Below are 23262 nucleotides of genomic sequence, written 5' to 3'. Positions count from 1 at the left end.
AACTCAACAACAAAAAAACAAACAAGCCAATCCAAAAATGGGCCGAAGACCTAAATAAACATTTCTCCAAAGAAAAAATACAGATGGCCAATAGGCACATGAAAAGATGGACAACACTGCTAATTATAAGAGAAATGCAAATCAAAACTACAATGAGGTACCACCCACATTGGTCAGAAAGGCCATCTTTAAAAACTCTGCAAACAACAAATGCTGGAGAGGGTGTGGAAAAAAGGGAACCCTCCTACACTGCTGGTGGGAATGTAAGTTGGTGCAGCCACTGTGGAAAACAGTAGGGAGGGACTTCCCTGGTGATCCAATGGGTAAGACTCTGAGCCCCCAATGTGGGGGCGGGGCCCAGGTTCGATCCGTGGTCAGGGAACTAGATCCCGCATGCATGCCGCAGCTAAGAGTTCGCATGCCGCAACTAAGAGGCTGCATGCTGCAACTAAAAGATTCCACATGCCGCAATGAAGATCCCACGTGCCACAACTAAGACCCAGCACAGCCAAAATAAATAAATAAATAAATAAATATTTTTTAAAAAGAAAGAAAGAAAACAGTAGAGAGGTTTCTCAGAAAACTAAAAATAGAATTATCATATCAGCCAGCAATCCCACTTCTGGGCATATATCCAGACAAAACTATAATTCAAAAAGATACATGCATCCTTATATTCATAGCAGCACTATTCACAGTAGCCAAGACACGGAAACAACCTAAATGTCCACCAACAGATGAATGGATAAAGAAGATGTGGTACATATACACAATGGAATACTACTCAGCCATAAAAAAGAACAAAATAATGCCATTTGCAGCAACATGGATGCAACTAGAGATTATCATACTAAGTGAAGTAAGTCAGAAACAGAAAGACAAATACCATATGATATCACTTATATGTGGAATCTAAAATATGACATAAATGAAGCAATCTATGGAACAGAAACAGAATCACAGACATAGAGAGCAGAGTGGTGGTTGCCAAGGGGGAGGAGGTTGGGGGAGGGATGGAGTGGGAGGTTGAGGTTAGCAGCTGTAAGCTTTTATATATAGAATGGATAAACAACAAGGTCCTACTGTATAGCACAGAGAACTATATTCAATATCCTATGATAAACCATAATGGAAAAGAATATATCAAAAAAAAGAATGTAAAAAATGTATAAATGAATTACTTTGCTGTACAGCAGTTAATTAACACAACATTGTAAATCAACTATACTTTAAAAAAAGAGAGAGAGTTTATTTAGTACGTAATGGCTACATGTTCTAACAATATAAATGCAGTACTAAAAAAAGTAGGGGAGAATGGTGAGAACATATGAAAAATTTTTTTTGAACTATTTTCAGAAATTCTATTGATTGGTGGCATTGTATTATTCTGAGGCTGTTGTGAGTATAATGTGGGATAAAGCAAATGAGACAAGTGGTAATTTTTTCTTTAAATGTATTTTTTCTAGCTCCATCTACTGAAATAGTCTCATAAACACTGATCAACTCAGGTGCATTGAGCATCCCCAGTGCCCAGACTGTAGTCCTGAAATGCCATTTCACACTAAAAGAAACAAAGGCTCGGGCTTCCCTGGTGGCGCAGTGGTTGAGAGTCCGCCTGCCGATGCAGGGGACACGGGTTCGTGCCCCTATCCCGGAAGATCCCACATGCCGCGGAGCGGCTGGGCCCGCGAGCCATGGCCGCGGAGCCTGTGTGTCCGGAGCCTGTGCTCCGCAACGGGAGAGGCCACAGCAGTGAGAGGCCCGCGTACAGCAAAAAAAAAAAAAAAACAAAAAAGAAACAAAGGCTCTAGAAAATAGCTGTTTCCAGGGCTGGGATAGGAAATGTACAAAATAAGCCTCAAAGACTCCTAGAGTGACTCAAAAGGACTCAAAAGCCAGTATGAAGACCCCATCACTGGTCAAAGTTGGTATTATCTGAGTTTCAAAAAGGATAATTGTAGTGGACTAAAACCCATCAAATATGTTTAACTTCATGATTCAATAATAATATTTTTTTAAAAGTGATCACCATTGTAAAATAAGAAGGAACCAGTTAATTTTTTCAAAACTGGTATATAAAGAATCTAGCATTTTTTCTGCTACATGAAATGGGAAGCCAAACAGTAGATGAGGAAAAACATATTTTAATAAAATTATTCCAACTAATGAATAAAAATAAATGATACAATTAGAATCTTACAATTTTGCAAACCCCAGTGAATGAATAAATCTGGCATTAAGCATCAATAGCTACTAACATCACAAAAAACAATCAGACATTATGTGCCACCTGATTAAAGAATACACCACCATCTATATGTTCAAACCCTTTGGCAAGACTATAATTCTGATCAAGCTTCTGGATCCAGTTCACAATTTGTAAGAAATATAGAGGAAAAAAGAACATGCTGAGTATCATCATGAATATATAATTATCAAAATCTAGACTGTGGGAAACTCTAAAGGTCAAATGACCCAGGTTCTTGAAAAGATAAAGTTTAAGGAAAAAAAATATGGAGGGGGAACTTGTAGATTAAAAAAACTGTTTTATCAAATAAAAGAAAAAACTCCCAATGTATACAGTAGTCTCCCTTATCCATGGGGGATATATTCCAAGACCCTCAGTGGATGTCTGAAATCGTGGCTAAGACTGAATATCATTTCCTATTCATACATACCTATGATAAAGTTTAATTTAAAAATTAGGCACAGTAAGAGATTAGCAACAATAACTAATAATAAAATAAAAACAGAACAATTATAGCAATATTGTAATAAGTTATATGAATGTGGTAACTTTCTCTCAAAATATCTTACAAATTTAATGTCTTTTCAATCTTAACTAAGCACTTATCATGCGCTGTGGCTGTAACTTTTGCAGTTTGAGGTGTGACAGCAGAACACGAATTTCTTTTTCCTTCGTTATAATTTCATGCATAGAAGATTCGTTCTTACTGCAGATCTTAGTAACTGCAGCATATGGTTTTTGTTCTTTCCTTACTAAGTTGAGAACTTTCGCCTTTTCACTGAAAGGAAACACTTTGCGGCTTCTTTTTGGCATACCCAAACTGCCAGCATCGCTACTCTTGCACTTTGGAGCCATTATCAAGTGAAGTAAGGGTGACTTGAACACAAGCACTGTGATACCTTGAAAGTCCATCTGATAACCAAGGTGGCTACTAAGAGATTAATGGGTGGGATATACTAGACAAAAGGATAATTCACATTGTGGGTTGGGTGGAGCGGGATTGTGAGAGACTTCATCACACTACTCAGAATGGTGTGTGATGAAGTATTTCTGGAATTTCCATTTGTGGGTAACTGACACGAAGTAAAGCAAAACCAAGATTAAGGGGGGACTACTGTACAACCCATAAAACTTTTGTATTTAGGATATACAAAACCTCTCACATATCAGTAAAAAAAAGATGGAAAATCAAGTAGAATAAAGGGCAAAACTTGAACACTCAATTCACAGGAAATGACCAAGAAACATAGGAAAAGGTATACAGTCTTATAAATATAGCACCCTATCCTCTAGATTGGTTAAAACTAAAATGACTGTAAGTATCAATTGTTGAGGATATGGAGTAAAAACCTCTCAAACACTGCTGGGTACAATGTAAAGTGGCATAACCACTTTGGAAAACAGTCTAACATTATCTATTGAAGTTGAAGATATGTATACTCTATAACCCAACAATTTCATTCCTAGTCATATACCCAGTAGATATGTGTGTACATGTGCAGCAAGAGACATGTATTAGAATTTTCATAGGGGCACTACTTAGAATAGCTCAGAACTGGAAACAGCCCAGATTTTGATCAACAGAATAAACCAGTTTACTTATACATGTACAGAAATAAAAATGAATGAAATACAACTACACACATACATATGAATCTCACAAACATACTATTGAGTAAAGGAAGAATTCTGTTCACATAAAAGAGCAAAAGAATTCACGTAAAATTCAAACACAGGCAAAAGAAAACTTGAATTACCAAAAAAAATTTTTTTAAAGGCACGGAAATTATCAAACTAAACTTGGCACAGTGATTATTTCTTCAACAAGGGAAAATGTTATTATCTAGGAGGGATACACAGGGGCCTTTTAGGTTACCAGTAATGTTTTATTTCTTGACTTGGAAGAGAGTTACATAGGTGTTCATATATATATAATTATTTGTTAAGCTGTACATATTTGTTCTAAATACTTTTCCATAGGTACATTACATTTCATAATATAAAATTAAAATTTTAAAACAATAAAAAGGTTAGAGAAAATCAGTGGGTCTTTGGGGTAAGACGTAAAGTGTAATAAGACAATGTGCTGCCAAGTCAACCTGGCTAAAAAGCAAGACCTACTGCTGATTGCTAGCTATCAAATAATGTACTCTGTTCATGAACAGTTTTATCTTCACTTAACAAGTAATTATACTGAGCACTTCCTGTGTGCCAGGCATTATTCCAGTGACTGGGAACACCCCAGCGGTGCAAACAGTACTTACATACAAGTGTTAGGGAGAAAGACAATAAACAAAACATGGTAAAGGAAATGCTGAGGGTGATGCTACTCTTTATACGGTAATTAGGAGTATCCTCAGTGATAGCTGGCAACTGAACAGAGAGAGACTTAAAGGAATCAAGCAACTAATCCATGCAGGTATCTGGGGAACAGCTTGCCAGCAAGATGGGAACAGCCAAAGGCCTTAAGGCAGGACCGTGCTTGACGTATTCAAGAGACACAAAGAGGCCAGGAGGCTGGAACGGAATAACTGAGAGGAACACGCAGATGAAGCAGGCTTGGGGTGGCGGTGGTGAGGAGGCGGGATCATGTAGGGTACTGCAGAACTTTCTAAAGACTGTCTCTTCCTGAGTGAGATGAGAAGCCATTTGAAACCAGCAAAATGAGGGGATGTGATTTATGTTTTAAAATCGTCATTGTGGTCCTTTCACCAACAATACTAAAATAGGAACAGCTACAGTGCCTTTCACATATGGAGAAATATGACACTCTGTTTAAGTATATCATACATAGGTTCAGAAAAAACTGAAATTCTGCCTTTGATTTAGAAGATTAATTCTTCTGGTTCATATTAACAACAAAATTTCACCTTAAAAAAGTGTTTGTTTTAGGGCTTCCCTGGTGGCACAGTGGTTGAGAGTCCGCCTGCCGATGAGGGGGAGGACATGAGTTTGTGCCCCGGTCCGGGAAGATCCCACATGCCTCGGAGCGGCTGGGCCTGTGAGCCATGGCCGCTGAGCCTGCGTGTCCAGAGCCTCTGCTCCGCAACGGGAGAGACCACAACAGTGAGAGGCCCACGTACCGCAAAAAAAAAGAAAAAAAAAGTGTTTGTTTGAAAGTAGAACTAATACCCTCTGCTGTCCTCCAATTTATAATGAGCAGTTTTTTTTAAAAGTTGTGCTAGGGCCTCCCTGGTGGCGCAGTGGTTGAGAGTCCGCCTGCCGATGCAGGGGATACGGGTTCGTGCCCCGGTCTGGGAGGATCCCATATGCCGCGGAGCGGCTGGGCCCGTGAGCCATGGCCGCTGGGCCTGCGCGTCCGGAGCCTGTGCTCCGCAACGGGGGAGGCCACAACAGTGAGAGGCCCACATACCGCAAAAAAAAAAAAAAAAAAAAAAAAAAAAGTTGTGCTAAAATACCCTTAAAACCTACTATCTTAACCTTTTTTTTTTTTTTTCCGGTACACGGGCCTCAGCGTTGCAGCCTCTCCCGTTGCAGAGCACAGGCTCCCGACGCACAGGCTCAGTGGCCATGGCTCACAGGCCCAACCGCTCCACGGCATGTGGGATCTTCCCGGACCGGGGCACGAACCCGCGTCCGCTGCATCGGCAGGCGGACTCTCAAACACTGCGCCACCAGGGAAGCCCTATCTTAACCATTTTTAAGTGTAGGGTTCAATACTATTAAGTATTATCACATTGTTTTGTACAGTGAGTAGTTTTATTTATTTATTTCAAATTTATCAATTTTATCATGTATGGTTTACTTTTTAAATTTTAAATATATATTTATTTATTTATTTTTGTTTGTGTTGGGTCTTCGTTGCTGTGCACAGGCTTTCTCTAGTTGCCGTGAGCGGGGGCTACTCTTTGTTGCCGTGTGCGGGCTTCTCATTGTGCTGGCTTCTCTTGTGGAGCATGGGCTCTAGGCGCGCAGTTTTCAGTAGTTGTGGCTCGTGGGCTCTAGAACTCATGCTCAGTAGTTGTGGTGCACGGGCTTAGTTGCTCCACAGCATGTGGGATCTTCCCGGGCCAGGGCTCGAACCTGTGTCCCTTGCATTGGCAGGTAGATTCTTAACCACTGTGCCACCAGGGAAGCCCTAACTAGTTTTAAAGGCTTAAAAAAAAGATTCAGACTGTTGTTGGTGTTTCTAGATGAATTCTACTACAACTCTACTATTAAGTTACTATTCAAGTACTGTACTCTAAATTTTTCCTACGCCCACTACATGATGGGAGGATTTACATGCTTTGCTAATAAATGTGCATGAAACAGATAGTTAGTGGGAAGTAGCAGCATAGCACAGGGAGATCAGCTCCATGCTTTGCGACAGCGTAGAGGGGTGGGACAGGGAGGGTGGGAGGGAGGCTTAAGAGGGAGGGGATATGGGGATATATGTATGCATATGGCTGATTCACTGTGTTGTACAACAGAAACACACACAGTATTGTGAAGCAATTACACTCCAATAAACATGTATTAAAAAAATAAATGATAATTGCCCTCAAAAAAAATTAAAAAATAAACCTGCTTGAATAATTTAAGTATCAAAAAATTATTTGATGAAATTTATCATCCGGTGGCTGGTTACCATGAAAATAGTGAATATAAATTTATATGACTAGGTTCTAAAGGACCATACAGATTTTTAAGGACCAAGATAACTCCTTAAACGCCATTCTCTCGCAAGGGAAATCAGTGCATCAGATCAAACCATCCATGTGAGTAAAATATAACTCAAATACAGTAGTTAGATCATTAAAAGAAAAAAACATGAATATACTATAGTACCTGATTTTGAGGTGTCAGTATTTCTATTATTTAAATACATGATGAATAAAAGACCTACATACAATTTGGTCTCTAATTTGACAATATTAACATGTGCTTTTGGAAAGTCATCACACATTTTAAAATGCTGCTATTGCATATTACTTGGCAGTTTAAGTAAATGTGATTATTTTTTTTTTACCTCTGTGAAGAGACGAGCGTCATCAGAAAGCATATTATAATCCTGTGCACATTTCTTTGCAGAATTCTGCAAAAATTTTAGGAATTCTGTAACTTCTTCATTCACATGTTTTTTCATATCCTGATTTTGAAAAAAAGTAGACATATCTTAGAATAAGAAGCTTGGTTAAAAACAATCAGTTCTCAGTTGCTGCACTAATAATTTGGACTTAAAGTATCATGTCCAAAGCAGAAATCACAAAAAAGTTCATTCCACAAAAAGAGAAAAGCTAATGACTAATGCTACAATATATGATTAGGAATTAATAAGCTCATTTTATAAAATACTCTTAACATAAAAAGGATAAACACCCAAATGGAAAAATAAGCAAACATATAAATATGCAAGTTACAAAAGAAGAATTAGAAATGGCTTATAAACACATGGAAAATGCTTATTTTCATTAGTAACCACTGTAAGTTAATATAAAACAAGAGATTGCCATCTTTTCCATATCAAATTAGAGGCAAAAAAAGTAATGTTCATTATTAGTGAAGATATTTTGAAAAAAACCTTCATACAGTACTGGTACATACAAATTGGTTTAAACATTTTTTCAGAACAATTTACTCGTGTGTAACTGCAGATCAACGCCTTAAAAACATGTATAGTTTTTGATCTGGTAATTATATTTTTAAGAATTTATCTTAAGGAAACAATCATAGATATGAACAGAGTTTGCAACAATGATATTCAGCACAGCATCACTTACCTAATCGAGAATTTGGAAACTACTTAATTAAAGTAATAATTAACAAAAATTTTAAAGTGGTTCAAGGAGCAAGGTAAAGTTCTACTGCTAGTACTTAATATGAACTGGGGTGAAATATACCCAGAACTAGAGCAAAATGCCTCAACTATAATAGAAACAATAGAATTAAAGCACCAATGTTCTGTCAATTAAACTCCTTATAGTTTCCATTTTTATTAATGTGATTGCACCTAAAAACATAAAAGCAATTTCAAATATTTCCTAATTTTTAAATATTTTTTAACTGACGCTGAAGAACAGAATACATACCAAGTACTGCAAGTAGTCATTTTTATTTACTCCAACAGCTTTGGAACCCACAGGGATTTTTGCATATTTAACCAACAAATCCACATAATTCCTCTGTTCTCTCTGTGAGAAACGAGAGAAACGAGGATAAGGAACTCTTGGTTTTGGAAGAAGAACCATTCCAACTGTGGTTTTCACTTTTTCCTTTGCTTGAGTTGCTGAACTAACTGCCGGCTCAGTTTCTACAGAACTTGCTGAGGCATTCAAATTTTCTCCTATACGTCTGGGGAAAAAAAATACAATTTACAAATATGTGCTTTTCACATGAAGATTACTATCATGAAACTTCATGATTCTCAATCACCAGGGAGAATATAGAGTGATTAACAGAGTAAATTCTGGATTATTATCTAACTCTGCCACCTGCATTTTCATGTTTAGCCATTTAGTATAAATTAAGTATTCTGCAGGATAGGATCACATTACAAGTTTACCTTCAATTACCTGATGGAGAGGAAGAGGCAAAATCCTTAGACAAGTTATTCAATTTGGAAGCTTCCTCCCTTTACTGAAGAGGGGTAAATCACTCTTGCTAGTTATATATGCAGATACTTTGTGTTTACATTTTATTACAATTCAAGTTGTTTTTTAATACCTAAATTCTTCAATAAGATATATCAGTTAATGCAGTGAACAAAAGCCACTAAGAGCAGGATATGCTGGGGTCACAAACTTGAAGTTCACAAATTCACTGAGATTCTAAATTTCCTGGTTTCCTCTGCTGTAATTATCTCAAGAATTAAAAAGAAAATCCCAACACTCTGTGATATATTTTATGGAAATAACAGTGGTTTTAGAAGAGTTGTATAATCCTCTATCACTCATGCACATGGCTGAGTCTATGGAAATGTCTTTATGTTTTGTAGAGATATAAAAGAGAAATCTTGGCACATCTATAATGAAATACACTACAGGAAAAAGTGGTGAGTAGCTAGAGAACCTGTTACCCTATCTGTTTATGAAATGCTACCCCAATTTTAAAAAAAATCACCTTACTACCCCAATTAAGGTATATGAATACAAATTTCTTATCTTGCACATAATCTGTCTCTATTGCTGCTATTCAGTGTTATAATCTACATTTTTCATAAGAAAGTCTTAAAGTACACACACACACATATACACACACACACACACGAAACTACATTTCCTTAGCCTCGACAACTTCAATTTCCACCACAGTAATGATTTGGTTCCAAACTAAAAAGGGTGAGTTAAGCCCCATCCAAAACTACCAGTAATTTGTTTTAGATCAACGTTAAAATATTAGAATAAATATGGTAAAAATTCCAAAATTCTTTAAAAAAAGACTTAGAGCCCTCAAATAAGGCAAAATATTCAAGATTACTCTTTTAGAGCTAAACTCTGGATGGAAAACTAACGAAGAGAGCAGGTTAGTAAATGGAAAAAGAATTTTGGAAATTAAAATAAGGATGCTTAGATTGGCTCTGAAAATAATACAGGTGAAAGAAGACATACTTAGCTACTAAAGTTTCTCCAATAACTGCATAAAAATAAGCATATTTTAGGTTAACAAAATGAATATTAACTGCTGATCTTGGGAGAAATGTATTACAGCAAATTGATTTCTCACTAGAAAATGTCTTGAGAGCTATTCAAACCTAACAGTATTGTGTCCGCAATTCTTAACAATACTGCTTCACAGCTGTCTCTCTGAATATGAGAACATGTCTGTCCTTGTGACACAAACTGGCAAATTTAATTAAGCTGCTGCAGCAACAAGATGCTGACTCAGATATGCCAGAGTAGGAATGTCAAGAAATTCTGGCAGTTTAAATTGGCTACATTCAGCAAAGAATGAAACGGCAGCACATCAAGATCATTTCTGTGTGCAGCGCTGTCAAAATCTTCATCAGGGTGCAAGCCAAAAGCATCTGACAGGATTTTTCTATCCACATTTACAGCATTATATTTTATTTAAGTTGATGGTTTGAAGTTTTCTCCCTTCATTTTGTCAACTACCCACTCTCCTTTTTTACTTTAAGTCTCTATGAAAGAAAGGCAGAATTCAAAAGTTTTCGTTTCCTATGCTTTAAGTCTCCTGGTTTGGGTAGCTAGCTTCTTTAAGTAGCATTTGGAAATGGTACTTCTAGCCTCCACCTAAAGTCTACCTGTACCTCCTGAATTTGATTTACTTATATACATTAAACATGTTAAAATTTCTTCTTTTTCTTCTTTTTTGTGTATTTGAAGCTTCTTTCCCCTGTTGGCTTAAAACTCAGTTATAAATATCTATAACCAGAAACTAATTTTTTTTATTTTTTAAATTTTGGCTGCACTGGGTCTTCGTTGCTGAGCACAGGCTTTCTCTAGTTGCAGCCAGCAGGGGCTGTGCAGGCTTCTTATTGCGGTGTCTTCTCTTCGTTGCAGAGCACGGGCTCTAGGCATATGGCCTTCAGTAGTTGTGGCACGCGGGCTCAGCAGTTGTGGCTCATGGGCTCTAGAGCACAAGCTCAATAGTTGTGGCGCACAGGCTTAGTTGCTCTGCGGCATGTGGGATCTTCCCGGACTAGAGTTCGAACCCCTGTTCCCTGCATTGGCAGGCGGATTCCCAACCACTGCGCCACCAGCGAAGTCCCCAGAAACTAATTTTTAAAAAGGCAAATATTTACCTTTTAGTTGAGGGAAAAGGGTTGAATAAAAACCTCATATTGTTGAAAGTGGCATAATTAGAGGTATCAATATTTTCCCAAATATGCTTTTATAGAACACAAAATACAAAATTAGGGCTAATAAACTTACATTCTTCTGAGTCTTTTTTTTTGTTTTTTTCTTCCTAGTTTTTTCATCAAGAAAACTGTGGTAATTTAATATAGTCTGAAAATCCATTCTTACTATAATAAAACTAAAGGTTAGCAAAAAAGACTAGAAACATACGAAATCAATGACTTGTGTCTTTATTTCTTCTATGTTAAAAGGTGTATTATACTAACAAATTATTTTGTGCTATATAGAAATCTAAAGAAAAACAAGTGATATTCTAAGAAAAAAAGATTTTAGGTGTTAAGTGTACTCAACTTCCAGTAGGACGTCCTCTCCCTTACAAATTTCAGACTATAACCCACGCTTGGGATACGCTGAATAGAACTGGATTTGAAAAGAACCATAAAATAATTATGAAGCAGTAGCAAGGGACTTCCCTGGTGGGGCAGTAGTTGAGAATCTGCCTGCCAATGCAGGGGACACGGGTTCGATCCCTGGTTCGGGAAGATTCCACATGCCGCGGAGCAACTAAGCCCGTGCGCCACAACTACTGAGCCTGTGCTCTAGAGCCCGAGAGCCACAACTACTGAAGCCCATGTACTGCAACTACTGAAGCCTGCGCACCTAGAGCCTGTGCTCCACAACAAGAGAAGCCACCGCAATGAGAAGCCCACGCACCGCAACAGAGAGTAGCCCCCATTCGCCACAACTAGAGAAAGCTCACACACAACGAAGACCCAATGCAGCCAAAAAAAAAAAAAAAAAAAGATGCTCATTGATTGTAACAGTAAAGGAATGGAAACAACCTAAATGAGTATCAGTGGTAGCAATTAATTGATTCCACTAAGAAATACCACTGTCACCAGAAAACTAGGAGGAAAATTAGAGTGAGCTATCTCTATAGTCAAGAGCTCATTGATGATTTTAAGAGGAGCAGTTTTAGTAGCCTAGTGAGGGCAAAAGGCAGATTACAGTGGAATGTTCAGTGAAAGCAAGTGCAATGGGATATGCAATAAAGGGAAGGGGTTTTTTTTTTCCATCCTGTTTTTTACATTGATTCTCCAAATCTGTCTTTTGGCTGGAGAGTTGAATCCATTTAAAGTAATTATTGGGAGGGAGGGACTAAGCGATGTTATTTTGTCAATTGTTTTTGGTATGTCTTATAGATTTTTTGTCCCTCATTTCCTCCCAGCAAGCATATACAAGTATTTAAAGAAGTCTAAGTACAAATGAGAGAAGAGCTAAGAAAGTAACTAGGAGGGAATGTGGAACCTAGGGATTGAGATGGGACAAACTTGAGCATGTTTAATATTGGTCAAGAGAGAACAAAGAGGGACTTCTCTGGCAGTCCAATGGTTAGGACTCTGCGCTTCCACTGCAGGGGGCATGGGTTTGATCCCTGGTATGGGAACTAAGATCCCACAAGCTGAGTGGCATGGCTTAAGAAAAAAAGAAAAAAGAGACAGGAGTTAAGAGGGGATGCTAATTGACAGAAAGGGTACTGAAAAGGCAGGAAAAGATGGGGTCCCATTCCATACAGAGGCTAGAAGTATGATTCCTCCATTGCAAAAGGAGTGGAGAAAGGATGAAAGTTAAAAATTAAGCTCCCCTAGGAGAGCTCCCCAATTCCTCATTTGGCATATTTTCACTCCTTTCTAGTAAACTTGATTAGTTTTAAGATTCATCCACAATAGAGTTGAAACAGCTGATCACAAAGGAAAGAAGAGCTGTTACAGGCAAGTAAGCAGTGAGAAGGGAAAATCATCACTTAACAGGCATTTTCATACCAGAAAAAAACTCTATGGCAATTTGGTGGTATCTATTAAAATATAATTTATAGAATCTGCCCAAACAATTCAATTTCTATGAATTTATCTTACAGAAATAATTACAAGAACTTTATAAATGTTACTGTTTAAAATCCCAAAGAAAGAGGAACACAAACATTTTGCAATGTAAAACTAGCTAAAAGAATTAAAAGTATCTCTGTATAGTAAAATAATATGCAACCATTAAGAAGACTGAGTTAATGTAGGGGCACAAAATACCCAAACAATTATTTTAAATGAAAAAAGCAAATTGCAAAACAGTTTTATAGTGTTTACAGCATTTTACAGTATTTATGGTGTGATTCCCCCACCCCTTCTTTCGGCCACACCACACGGCTTGCAGGATCTTAGTTCCTTGACCAGGGATTGAACCCGGGCCCTCAGCAGTGAAAGCACGGAGTCCTAACCACAGTTCTGCTAGGGAAGTCCCCCCATTTTTGTTTTGTTTTGTTTTGTTTAAGTCCCCCCATTTTTGTTTTAATATGTATCTGTTCATATACGGAGAGAAAGGTCTGAAAAGATATATATGCACACCAAAGAGTGGTCGCTTTTTGGTACTGAGTTCTTCTATTTTTTAATTTCTACATTTCTATAATTTGAATTTATCATGGTGGATATAGACAGATACAAAACTTCAACTATCAGGAAAATAACAATCAAATATGGAAATAAATAACCAAATAAATAAATATATTACCTGCTAGATAAAATACATAGTTCTTTTAAACTTGGAGCCATGGAATGATCTTTATAATTTTCTCGAGAGAAAAATGTCTTAAGGCCATTTTTGGGGGAAACATCCCTGTAAAACAAAGTAATTTACTTGAATTTGACAATTCAAAATTTCATGCTAGATTAACAAGCATAATGGTACAATTGAAATTTAAAACTACATGTCCCCTACATCCCCTTTCCCAGAAAAATCACCTCTTAATAATTTTAATTTCATGTGTGAGTTTAGATGCTTTACTTCTTGGATAGTTTTAAACCTAGGCCCACTCTGAAATTCTCCAATTCCAACAATCAGCCTTGCTTTTTCCTTTAGTACCCAACTAAATGTCAGAGATACTTGAGAGTTAAAGACAGAACAGACTGAAGTATCATAAAGGGTCTGTCAGGGGCAAGGCTCACCTCAGGCTCTGTGGTGTAACATTAAGATGTTTGATTGCTGAAAGAAAACGCTTCTTAACCTATTTTTGTCTCATTCACTATTGTGCTCAGCCAAAAAACACTACAAAGACTGATTATCCAACGTTTTTTGTTAACTTGGCAAATGTGATAAATGGTGTGCCTCTACTACAACTACTTGCAAGGTCATATATGATTTTCTATATTGTAATTAATTTACAGACTAACATACTATAGTCAATGCTTTCTGTATAGTAAGCATTCAATAAATGCTGGTTGAACGAAAGAATTTAAAAATTAAACACACTGAGAACGATTAATCTAGGGAGAACAAAAATTAGAAGGATTCTGTAGAAAAGGACAATTCCAAGGACTGTAATACTGTGCAAAGGCTCTAAACCACATTTGGTTTCACAATGTCAATGATATAGAAGAGCATCTGTGCTGCATTTGAACACATTTTTATGGCAAGGAGCATAAATGTGCATTACTCTTAAAACATACAACAGAAAAATCTAGTCAAATGGCACCTTGTGGCTGGCCCATTAATAAAATGGGAAATTCTCGCCTATTTGCTCCATACTCATTTCTTACTGTTTTAAAGGTGTTTATCTAAAAACAATAATTAAGGTATTAATGATAAAACTAAAAAGTCTTATTTGCTATGCACCGGGGTAGTTTGTTAGTACTTGCTATTGTGCTGTATCTGTGACATCTCATTAAATCCTAAAGTTTTTGCATAACATACAAAAAGATAGTCATGGGCCTCAGGAATTGTGAGCTCCTCGGAGGAAACACTGTTTGCAATAAACAAATACTTACTGAACACATACTGTTTGTATTTATTTGATAAATTTGACATGCTACACTTTGTAAATTTAAGGTGTACAGCATGTTACTTTGATAACATTTCTATATTGTAATATGATTGCCACTGAATCAATATTTATCACATTACATAATTATAGACAGTATCATTGTCTATATGCATTATACTAGAGGATGTAGTGATTGAATCTTCTCTGAGTCAGGTACTATTTTAGTCATCTTTGTAATCTCTTGTAACTTTTATATTCTCCTCCGCTAGCAAACTCCTTCACTAGTAAAGAGTAGATGCTCACTAAATGTGTGTTAAATTGATCTAAAGCAGCACACACATTAGATTTCTACATAGCAACCATATTACTTAATAGAGTCCTCTATTTGTAAAGTTCTCATACACATCTAAAATAGTCTATGCATTTACATTATCACTTGTTATAGATTCCAATATAACAAAAAGAAGCTTGCCTATTAAAAAAAGGTTCTTGAACGCAGGAAAGTTCCAGCATCTCTCCTTCACTAAGATCAACAATAAATACATGATGGGGGCTTCCCTGGCGGCACAGTGGTTGAGAGTCAGCCTGCCGATGCGGGGGACACGGGTTCATGCCCCGGTCTGGGAAGATCCCACGTGCCGCGGAGCAGCTGGGCCCGTGAGCCATGGCCGCTGAGCCTGCACGTCCGGAGCCTGTGCTCCGCAATGGGAGAGGCCACAACAGTGAGAGGCCCGCGTACCGCAAAAAAAAAAATAAATAAATAAATAAATAAATAAATACATGATGGAGTTATACCAAGAAGCAATCTAAGTGCTGAATTGTTATCACTTTAGGAGAGGAAGTGCAGTCAAAGATTACTCAAAAGTGCCAAGCAGGTGTAGATAAGAACGGGGTAGATGAGAATGGGGTAAACTCTAAGCCACTGTACTTATCTTCTTTCTGTTTCCTCCAAATCTCTCCAGGCCAGACACCCTCCTTTCCTAATGCAGCCACCAGACCCACTTCAATCCTCTTTAGGGGATTACAAACAGATGTAACTCACCAGTTCAGCCTTGGTTCACCCATGGCCATCATGGAGCTCATATTCCTAGATTTCTGCTTCACTCTAGTTCACAATTCTGCTGCCTGGCAGTGTAGGCTCCTGAGGAGGCAGGATGTCTCTAGAATTTACACTCAACTGAGGAAAAACCAAAGGTCAAGAACAAAAGCAGGTGATTGGCTGGACCAGATACTGTTAACTCAGATGAGTCAAGAAGCTGTTCCTAACACCCACCCTCAATCGACACAGACACCTAAAATAGAGGAGAGCAGACATGAATATTCCCAAGGCCTTTGAGGCAGAACAGCGAAGCTAACATAGGATCAGTCCTTCTCCATTTAACTTATTCCAGGAACATCACGAAAGAAGACCGAAATAGAATGGTGTTCTCATTGCTCACATACAAGATCCCAGCATGGGCTGTATGTCTTGACTCAGTCCCCTGCTCCGACTCCCTTATTGTCAAAATAAATCTTGCTTCCATTTTCCCAACCATACATTTTTTTTTTTTTTTTTTGCGGTACGCGGGCCTCTCACTGTTGTGGCCTCTCCCGTTGCGGAGCACAGGCTCCGGACGCGCAGGCTCAGCGGCCATGGCTCACGGGCCCAGCCGCTCCGTGGCATGTGGGATCTTCCCGGACCGGGGCACGAACCCGTGTCCCCTGCAGCGGCAGGCGGACTCTCAACCACTGCGCCACCAGGGAAGCCCCCCAACCATACATTATTATGGGGAAGATTCTGGCAAGCAAAGGACAAAAGCTATCTGGATATCAAGAATCTTTCAAAGAGAACCTCACTTTTGGAGGAGTCTGAGGGCCAGATAACTTAAGTGACATTTCACGGGATCACTTACAGGAATAACCAGCACTAGAAATCTGGCTTGCATCTGGCTTGAACGTCAACATTGCATGTTCAGTGTTTCTCCTGCCACCCCGTGCAGACTGATAAAGAGTTTGTGAGCAACGGACAGTCAAACGTAGGAGTCGATCTCTCGGTAGCGGGCGGGCCTCACCTGCTCCCACTTAATCCACCTCCCACGCTTCTGCCCGGTGAGGGGCTGGGGCGGGAGAGCCGATGAAGGCACAAGGAAAGCTGAGGGAAAGGGAACCAAAGGAAAAACAAGGTTCTAGAAATGCAGTAAATCGGTGAGCAAAGCCGGGGGAGGGGACCGCGCCAGCACCAGGTGCGAAGGGTCCTGGCCCGGCCTAGGGGCCGCCATGTTCCCTCCTCCCGCCCCTCACAAGCGCTCCCTCCCCGCCGAGTCTCTGCAACAAAGCAGCCTTGCCGCCCACCTCGTGGTCCGCGGCACCTCCGCCCCGAACCGCGACCTGGTCCCTGGCGAAACACTCACACTCGCGTCCAACCTACTCCTCTCTGTCGCGCGCCTCGGGAAGGCCTTATTTAAAAGACGTGGCCGCGCCGCCTCGGCCTTTGCGTGGTGACGTCATCAGCGACGCAGCGGGCGGAGCCCGTGCGACTCGAGAGGGCCGTCCCCCGCCTCCCCCTCCGCCCCCCGCCCCCTTCCCGCCTCCTACCCGCCTCCTCCCCGCCCCCGGACTCCTGGTAGTTTCCGCTGGAAACTGTGAGACAGGGGTTGCTGGAGTTCACCTTGAGGGCTGGGGGGCTATGTATTGTCCTAGAGAGTCCTCGACCTTGAGGAGATCATAGACTGGAAGGAGGAAAGGTGACAAGTACAGTACTGGAAAGACCCAGACTTGGTTGGTTGTGACCTTACTTAAGTGTCTTAACTGACTCATCAATAAAATGGAGATATCATAAGCACATACTTAGTAGGGTTTTTTGAAAGGATCAAATGAAATAAAGGAAGAAGTTGTGCTCAGTACAGTTACCTGGCACGCAGTAGCATCTCCACTCCATTCTCCCATTTTAGATGTCATTTTCTACCAGCGGTCACTCTGGCTCTTACACTCACTAAGTGTAAGATTTTCACTCACTCAGGAAAGATGTATTGAGCACTTATAATTTGTGCCTGGTGCTGCGTACGCATAGGACTCGGAGCCAATACTGGTTTTTCCAAGAGCTTTTGATCATTGGGAATCTAAGATATACACATTAAATAATTACAAAATAAAATACAAAGTGATGAGCTACGTAAGAAAGGTATTATAGAAAAGATTGTGTGAGTTCAGGGAGGGAGAGAAATCACTAGTGAGAGAAACAGAAAGCAGCTTTGACTAGCTAAAGACATCTACTGAGCATTTATATGTCAGTTACCACTTTGGGCACTTGACATGTCAGCCCATCTGAAGAATTTGAGGTATGTATATGATGGAAAAGGATGGTTCTAGATAGAGACCAGCACAGGGAGCTGCATAAACCTACTGCATGAACAAAGTCCAGTTTGTATGCTAGCAGGAAAGCATGTTCTAAAGTTTAGAATGATTAGTGATATTGTTTTAAATTATGTTTACATAAAAATCACACGTATGTGAAAAATCTCCCTTGAATACAGAGACCCTTAGGTAATTTACTTTGCCTGCATCACAAGGTCTCTGAAGAGCAGTAGAAGAAAGGGTTTGGAAAATTAGGTTGGGAATAGAACACAGAAGACCTTATAAGCCAGAGTAAGGATTTTGATTTTATTGTATAAGAAATGGGATGCTGAGGGGAGAGGGGACCTTATAAGGAGAGGAATGACACAATCAGAGCTTCTGTGTTTTAGGAATGTTTATCTGGCAATGTATTGAATGACTTGTAGGGAAGAGGCCAGTTAGGAGACAGGGCTTGTGGATGCTTGCAAATCAACTGGTGCCCTCCTTTAAGAATCCGCAATTCTGCATTTCTGGCAGCTACTATCAATCAATAGACGTTAACTCACAAGTTGAAATTTCTTTCTTTCCCTTTTCTGATCAAAGGGCAGTTTGATCCTTGTATATGTGTTTTGTCCCCTGCAAAATAGAAATGAATTATATTTTTTAAAGTACTGCACTATAGACCAGTGCTTCTCAAACCTTAATATGCAAACCAATCACCTGGGGATCTTGTGAAAATGCACATTCTGATTTAGTAGGTCTGGGGTGGTGCCTAGGATTTTGCATTTCTAACAAGGTCAAGGTCGCGGGTGATGCCAGTGCTACTGGTCTGTGGACCACATTTTGGGTAGCAAGGTTCTACTACTTCATTCTCTGGAGACAAGATGTAAGCTAGAAAACTCTGTACAATGCAACTCAAGAACCAAGAAAAAAGAAGAAAAACAAGGCAAGTGTTCCATTAGAAGCTGAAATTTTATTATAGGATAACAGTACATAAAGCACATCTAAAATTGATGTGTTCAATGCACTTTTAATAAAGGTAATGTAATATTAAAGGTACAGTTTCTAAGTACAATATAACAACATTCATATTAGAATGAAAATCGGAGTATTTAAAAGACAACATTAAATCTCTCTTTTTTTACAGCTTGTATGTACAAAATGAATCAAAATATTTTTTTTAAATTCAGGACTCAATAAAATAACAAACAGCTGGAGATAAGCAGACTACTGTAAGAGTGAATTGAAAAGAAAACCCAATGTAAGTGAAAAGTTGGATGATCCTCTAATAAAGATCATTAGCAAAGTTTTAGTACAATACTATTTTTAGGATTCCCATAAATGGCTTGCATTTTTAGTGTGGCAGAAAAAGAGTTTTTACATACTGTACACAAAACAGACAGCATATATTTATAGGTACAGTATTACTGTTTCCAAACTTGCATGTATATTTACAGAAGGCTGAGTTTGTTACTCACAGAGTTTTGTGACATTTGTGTGCTTAATCCTCAAGACCTACACACAATTAGAATCAGCATTTCATGTGGTCTTTTAAGATGTGGCTTTAATACTTAGTTGTAGAAGAAAGTTTTAACCATAAGGCTTGGCATACTTTATAAATTTACCAAAACAACCCAGGAAAAAAGTGTGAATTGGGGCATACTTTTTGTCATTTAACAATGATCAAATGCTGACATGTTCTGGCCGTTGTGCAGACACAAAGAGATACAATCTCTATCCTCAGGAAGCTTAGGATACTAAATGGTGCTTAAAAAAAAAAAAGGTTTCAATTCCTTTCTAAGCGAAGCAATAAGGAATGATGTGATTTGTATTAAAAGAGATTTCTCCCTAAACTGTAGCCAATTCACTTTAAAAGGTTAACTATTAGCATTAGCTCTCATTAACCACATGATTGCATTTATAATTAAGGTAACAGCAACTCTTCCATAAAAATGGAAAATGTCTAGAATTGTGGGTAAATATTCAGTGCATGGAAGCCAATAACCATGGCTTGAGAATTTATCACCTTCAATTACAAAAAGTGCAATAAACAGAAACATTTGCTCTATATTTATAAATTGCTCAAAAATCTTTGCTAAAGATCTTACAAATTCAGTAATATTACAGAACAATTCTAATCAATATTTAATAAGGTTAACTACATCCTTAGTTAGATATTTGATATACTTTGATTTTTTAACAATGTCGATAGGTCTTGGAAGAACAGGTGAAAGATTTTAACTAAGCTCATTATTAAATGACTTTTAAAATGAAGGTCCTTCACTCAGTTCATGGAACTGGTTGAGGTCATGTGAACACAGAACACCCCTTGTCAAAGTTGCTTTATGGCCAATGTTCTGCCATGATAGCGGACGTCTATATACTTCTCATGGCTCAGGTAGGAGGGGAAAGGTTTATTCTGCCATCAAGCCACCAAGGATAGTTTATATAAGTGCCTATTATCTATAATAGGAGCTAATACATAACTCTGCCAGGTGCCAATAATAAGGTGCCTTAGTAAGAAAAAAAATATTACTCCATTAAACTAGAGTGTTTCTTTAGGATCTTGAAGGCCTGGCAAATTATTTTTCAGCTTAGGAGATATGGTATAAAGCCAAGTAGCAAACATAAAGTAAATGCTAATACGTTTTTATATATCCATATTTATGAACAAATTCACCCTATAGATGTCAAATATCCATACTAAGGAAGTAATTTTATCCTAATTAAATACACTCTAGAATAATTTATATAATGATATTATGTATTTAAAGAGAAAAGCATGTCCCAAATCCAGCACTCTGATACAGCTGCCAGTTGGGCACAGGTAGATATATATATATATATGTATATATATATACAAATATATAGTTATACTCAGTGAAATTAACAAGACCCAAAGGTGGTATTGTCTAGGAATAAAAGGGGTTTTTTTTTTTGTTCACAAAAGTAACTTATCTAGCACCACACATCAGAAAAACACAAAAATAGCACACTCTAGTTCTAAACAGCTATGTCTAAAATAGATTATATAGTAAAACCAGTATCATACAGCATATTGTGGATTTGATAAACAGATAAATATTTGCACTGAGTAGGCTGTTTATAATATAACATTTTCTTATCTATACAGAATGAAAGCCAAAAAGTTAACTGTATAGAGATGTGCAGAACAACATTAAATATTATGACTCAAAAGCAGGGACGAAGGTAAATTTGAAAGAAGAGTAAGAGAGAAAATGTTTACAGGCCATTACAAGTTCTTAAGTTAATAGTAAATAAGGAATCAATTGCTCAAGTTGAAGAAAGCAGTAAACAAGAGATTGCATTTACATGCAGATGTCTAAAATTTGTATTTTTTTAAGTCTATGCACAGAAGTCATTTGTTTTATTGCTTGACATTCAGTTATGGCTAGATTATTTAACCTATTTTTTTTTTTTTGTACTTTGGAAACAAGAATATTGTTAAAGGTGCCATAAAAATGGACAACATTGAAAACGGTTTGCAAATAAACCACCTAACACTGCAGTTCTTTATACATATTAAAAGCCTTGTCTGGGGTTTGTCGTATGTTAAATATATTTAAACTGGGAAAATATGTTGTAGCTTGAAGCCTCCCATTGGCCCAAACATCCAATACAAAAACACATCTCCACAAAAGGAGCAGGCAGACAATACAGGTACATTTAAAGAAGCAGCCAGCTAATGTCCTAATGTTTAAAAATTTACCACTGTTTTATATGAGATTTCAAACCATTGTGGATAAGGAGAGAGTTTTGGATTCAGGAAGATGTGTACAGTACATACGGATTTTGTGTGTGTGTGTGTGAAATCAGATTCACTATATTGCTCAAGAATTATCTGCATTTACATATGCAATCTGTTCAATGATAACCAAGCTCCTAGAGATAGTATTCATCCACATTAAAGTAATAACGAGGGAGAACGGAATCACACATGAATACTGCAAAGAATTTAGTTCTCTCTTAGAGAACAACATAATGGCACGTACAGCATGTCAAAGCTAACAACAAGAGATCTTTCATCAGTTCTTAGAAGGGAAAAAGAAAAAAGAAGTGTGATATTACTAATGTGGCAAACACACTAAATGTCAACAGCAAACATGGATTTTCTAGGCATCTACTTAATATTCTCACATTCACCTTCTTAACCTAAGACTCCATGTTATGTTGCATTGCTGAAAAAACATTGTTTCTATTTGGATTGAATATTCTGTCATTCATTTATAAATAAATAAATGACTGAATGTATTTATTGCTCTAAGTTCTGAAGGTCTGGTTAAACATGGAGATTCCCCTCCCATCTACGATAACTCCCTGGTATGAAGCCAGGCTTCTGGATTATTTTAAAAACTGTACTGAGAGGCTGACAAAAATGATCAGAATTACACAAACAAGCAAACAGACCCAAAAGTGAAACCAATTGCTTTGTAAAGACATTGCTTGCCAGCCTGCTCTTTTCTTAAGAATAAACAATAATAGGAAGGTCTCTTTTGTCCAATCTGGTGGAACCTCTTTTAACAATACTACTGTTTTGGGAATACAATTAAGACCCATATCACAGACTTTTAGTAATAGATGAAGTTTTACTGTTGCAATTGCATTTATGGGCATATAATTTGATCCACAATATAAAGTTGTTTTTATGGGGTTCTGCTGTGTCATATCTTTGTAAGTAAGAAGTGGCAACCAAATGTTATAATATGTACGTCAATAACGTCTGTGTGTGTGCATATATATATATAGATAGATAGATAGATAGAGAGAGAGAGATTTCTGCCATTTCCCATAGTTTTTATCATCAAAACAAAGTGATGGTTTCTCTTTTATCTAAACACATGGAAAGTTATCCCAAATTTTGCTTTTCCATGGTGGTAAGAAAACATGTAAAGCTTCTTCTGAAAGTATATTCTAGGTGTGCAAGAACCAAAGCCAACAATTACAGTGATGTTCACTGACCTTATGGAAAGTAATATATCGAAATATTACTTTCAAAATGTTTCAAAAATGTAAAATGTAACCCTAAAAGCTGGCTCACATTGCTGTTACACTGGTGGGTTTTGTTTGTCTTTAAACATTAGCTCTCATACAGATTACAAATGCAGAAGTAG

General features: G+C 37.9%; 1 protein-coding gene across 9 annotated transcripts in view; it reads right to left on the bottom strand.

Moving 5' to 3' along the window:
• Positions 1-17287, bottom strand: part of ICE2 (interactor of little elongation complex ELL subunit 2) — a 68960-nt gene extending 51673 nt beyond the window's left edge. For 5 of the 9 annotated variants that reach the window (XM_060097251.1, XM_060097256.1, XM_060097254.1 and 2 more), the window contains exons 1-6: positions 17150-17279; positions 16711-16949; positions 15861-15995; positions 13570-13674; positions 8281-8542; positions 7221-7340 (exon numbers count right to left, since the gene is read on the bottom strand). In XM_060097251.1, the coding sequence (XP_059953234.1) occupies positions 7221-7340; positions 8281-8542; positions 13570-13674; positions 15861-15901 (528 nt within the window). In that variant the 5' untranslated portion in view covers positions 15902-15995; positions 16711-16949; positions 17150-17279. Of the gene's footprint in view, positions 1-7220; positions 7341-8280; positions 8543-13569; positions 13675-15860; positions 15996-16710; positions 16950-17149 lie in introns of those variants that run through there. The other 4 variants (XM_060097252.1, XM_060097253.1, XM_060097255.1 and 1 more) reach the window with 4 other exon arrangements.
• Positions 17288-23262: the final 5975 nt, after the last annotated feature.

The sequence above is a fragment of the Mesoplodon densirostris genome, chromosome 4, assembly GCF_025265405.1.
Source record: "Mesoplodon densirostris isolate mMesDen1 chromosome 4, mMesDen1 primary haplotype, whole genome shotgun sequence".
NCBI lineage: Eukaryota > Metazoa > Chordata > Mammalia > Artiodactyla > Ziphiidae > Mesoplodon > Mesoplodon densirostris.
Note: the sequence above shows the minus strand (reverse complement) of the source record. Positions and strands in the feature narration are given on the sequence as shown.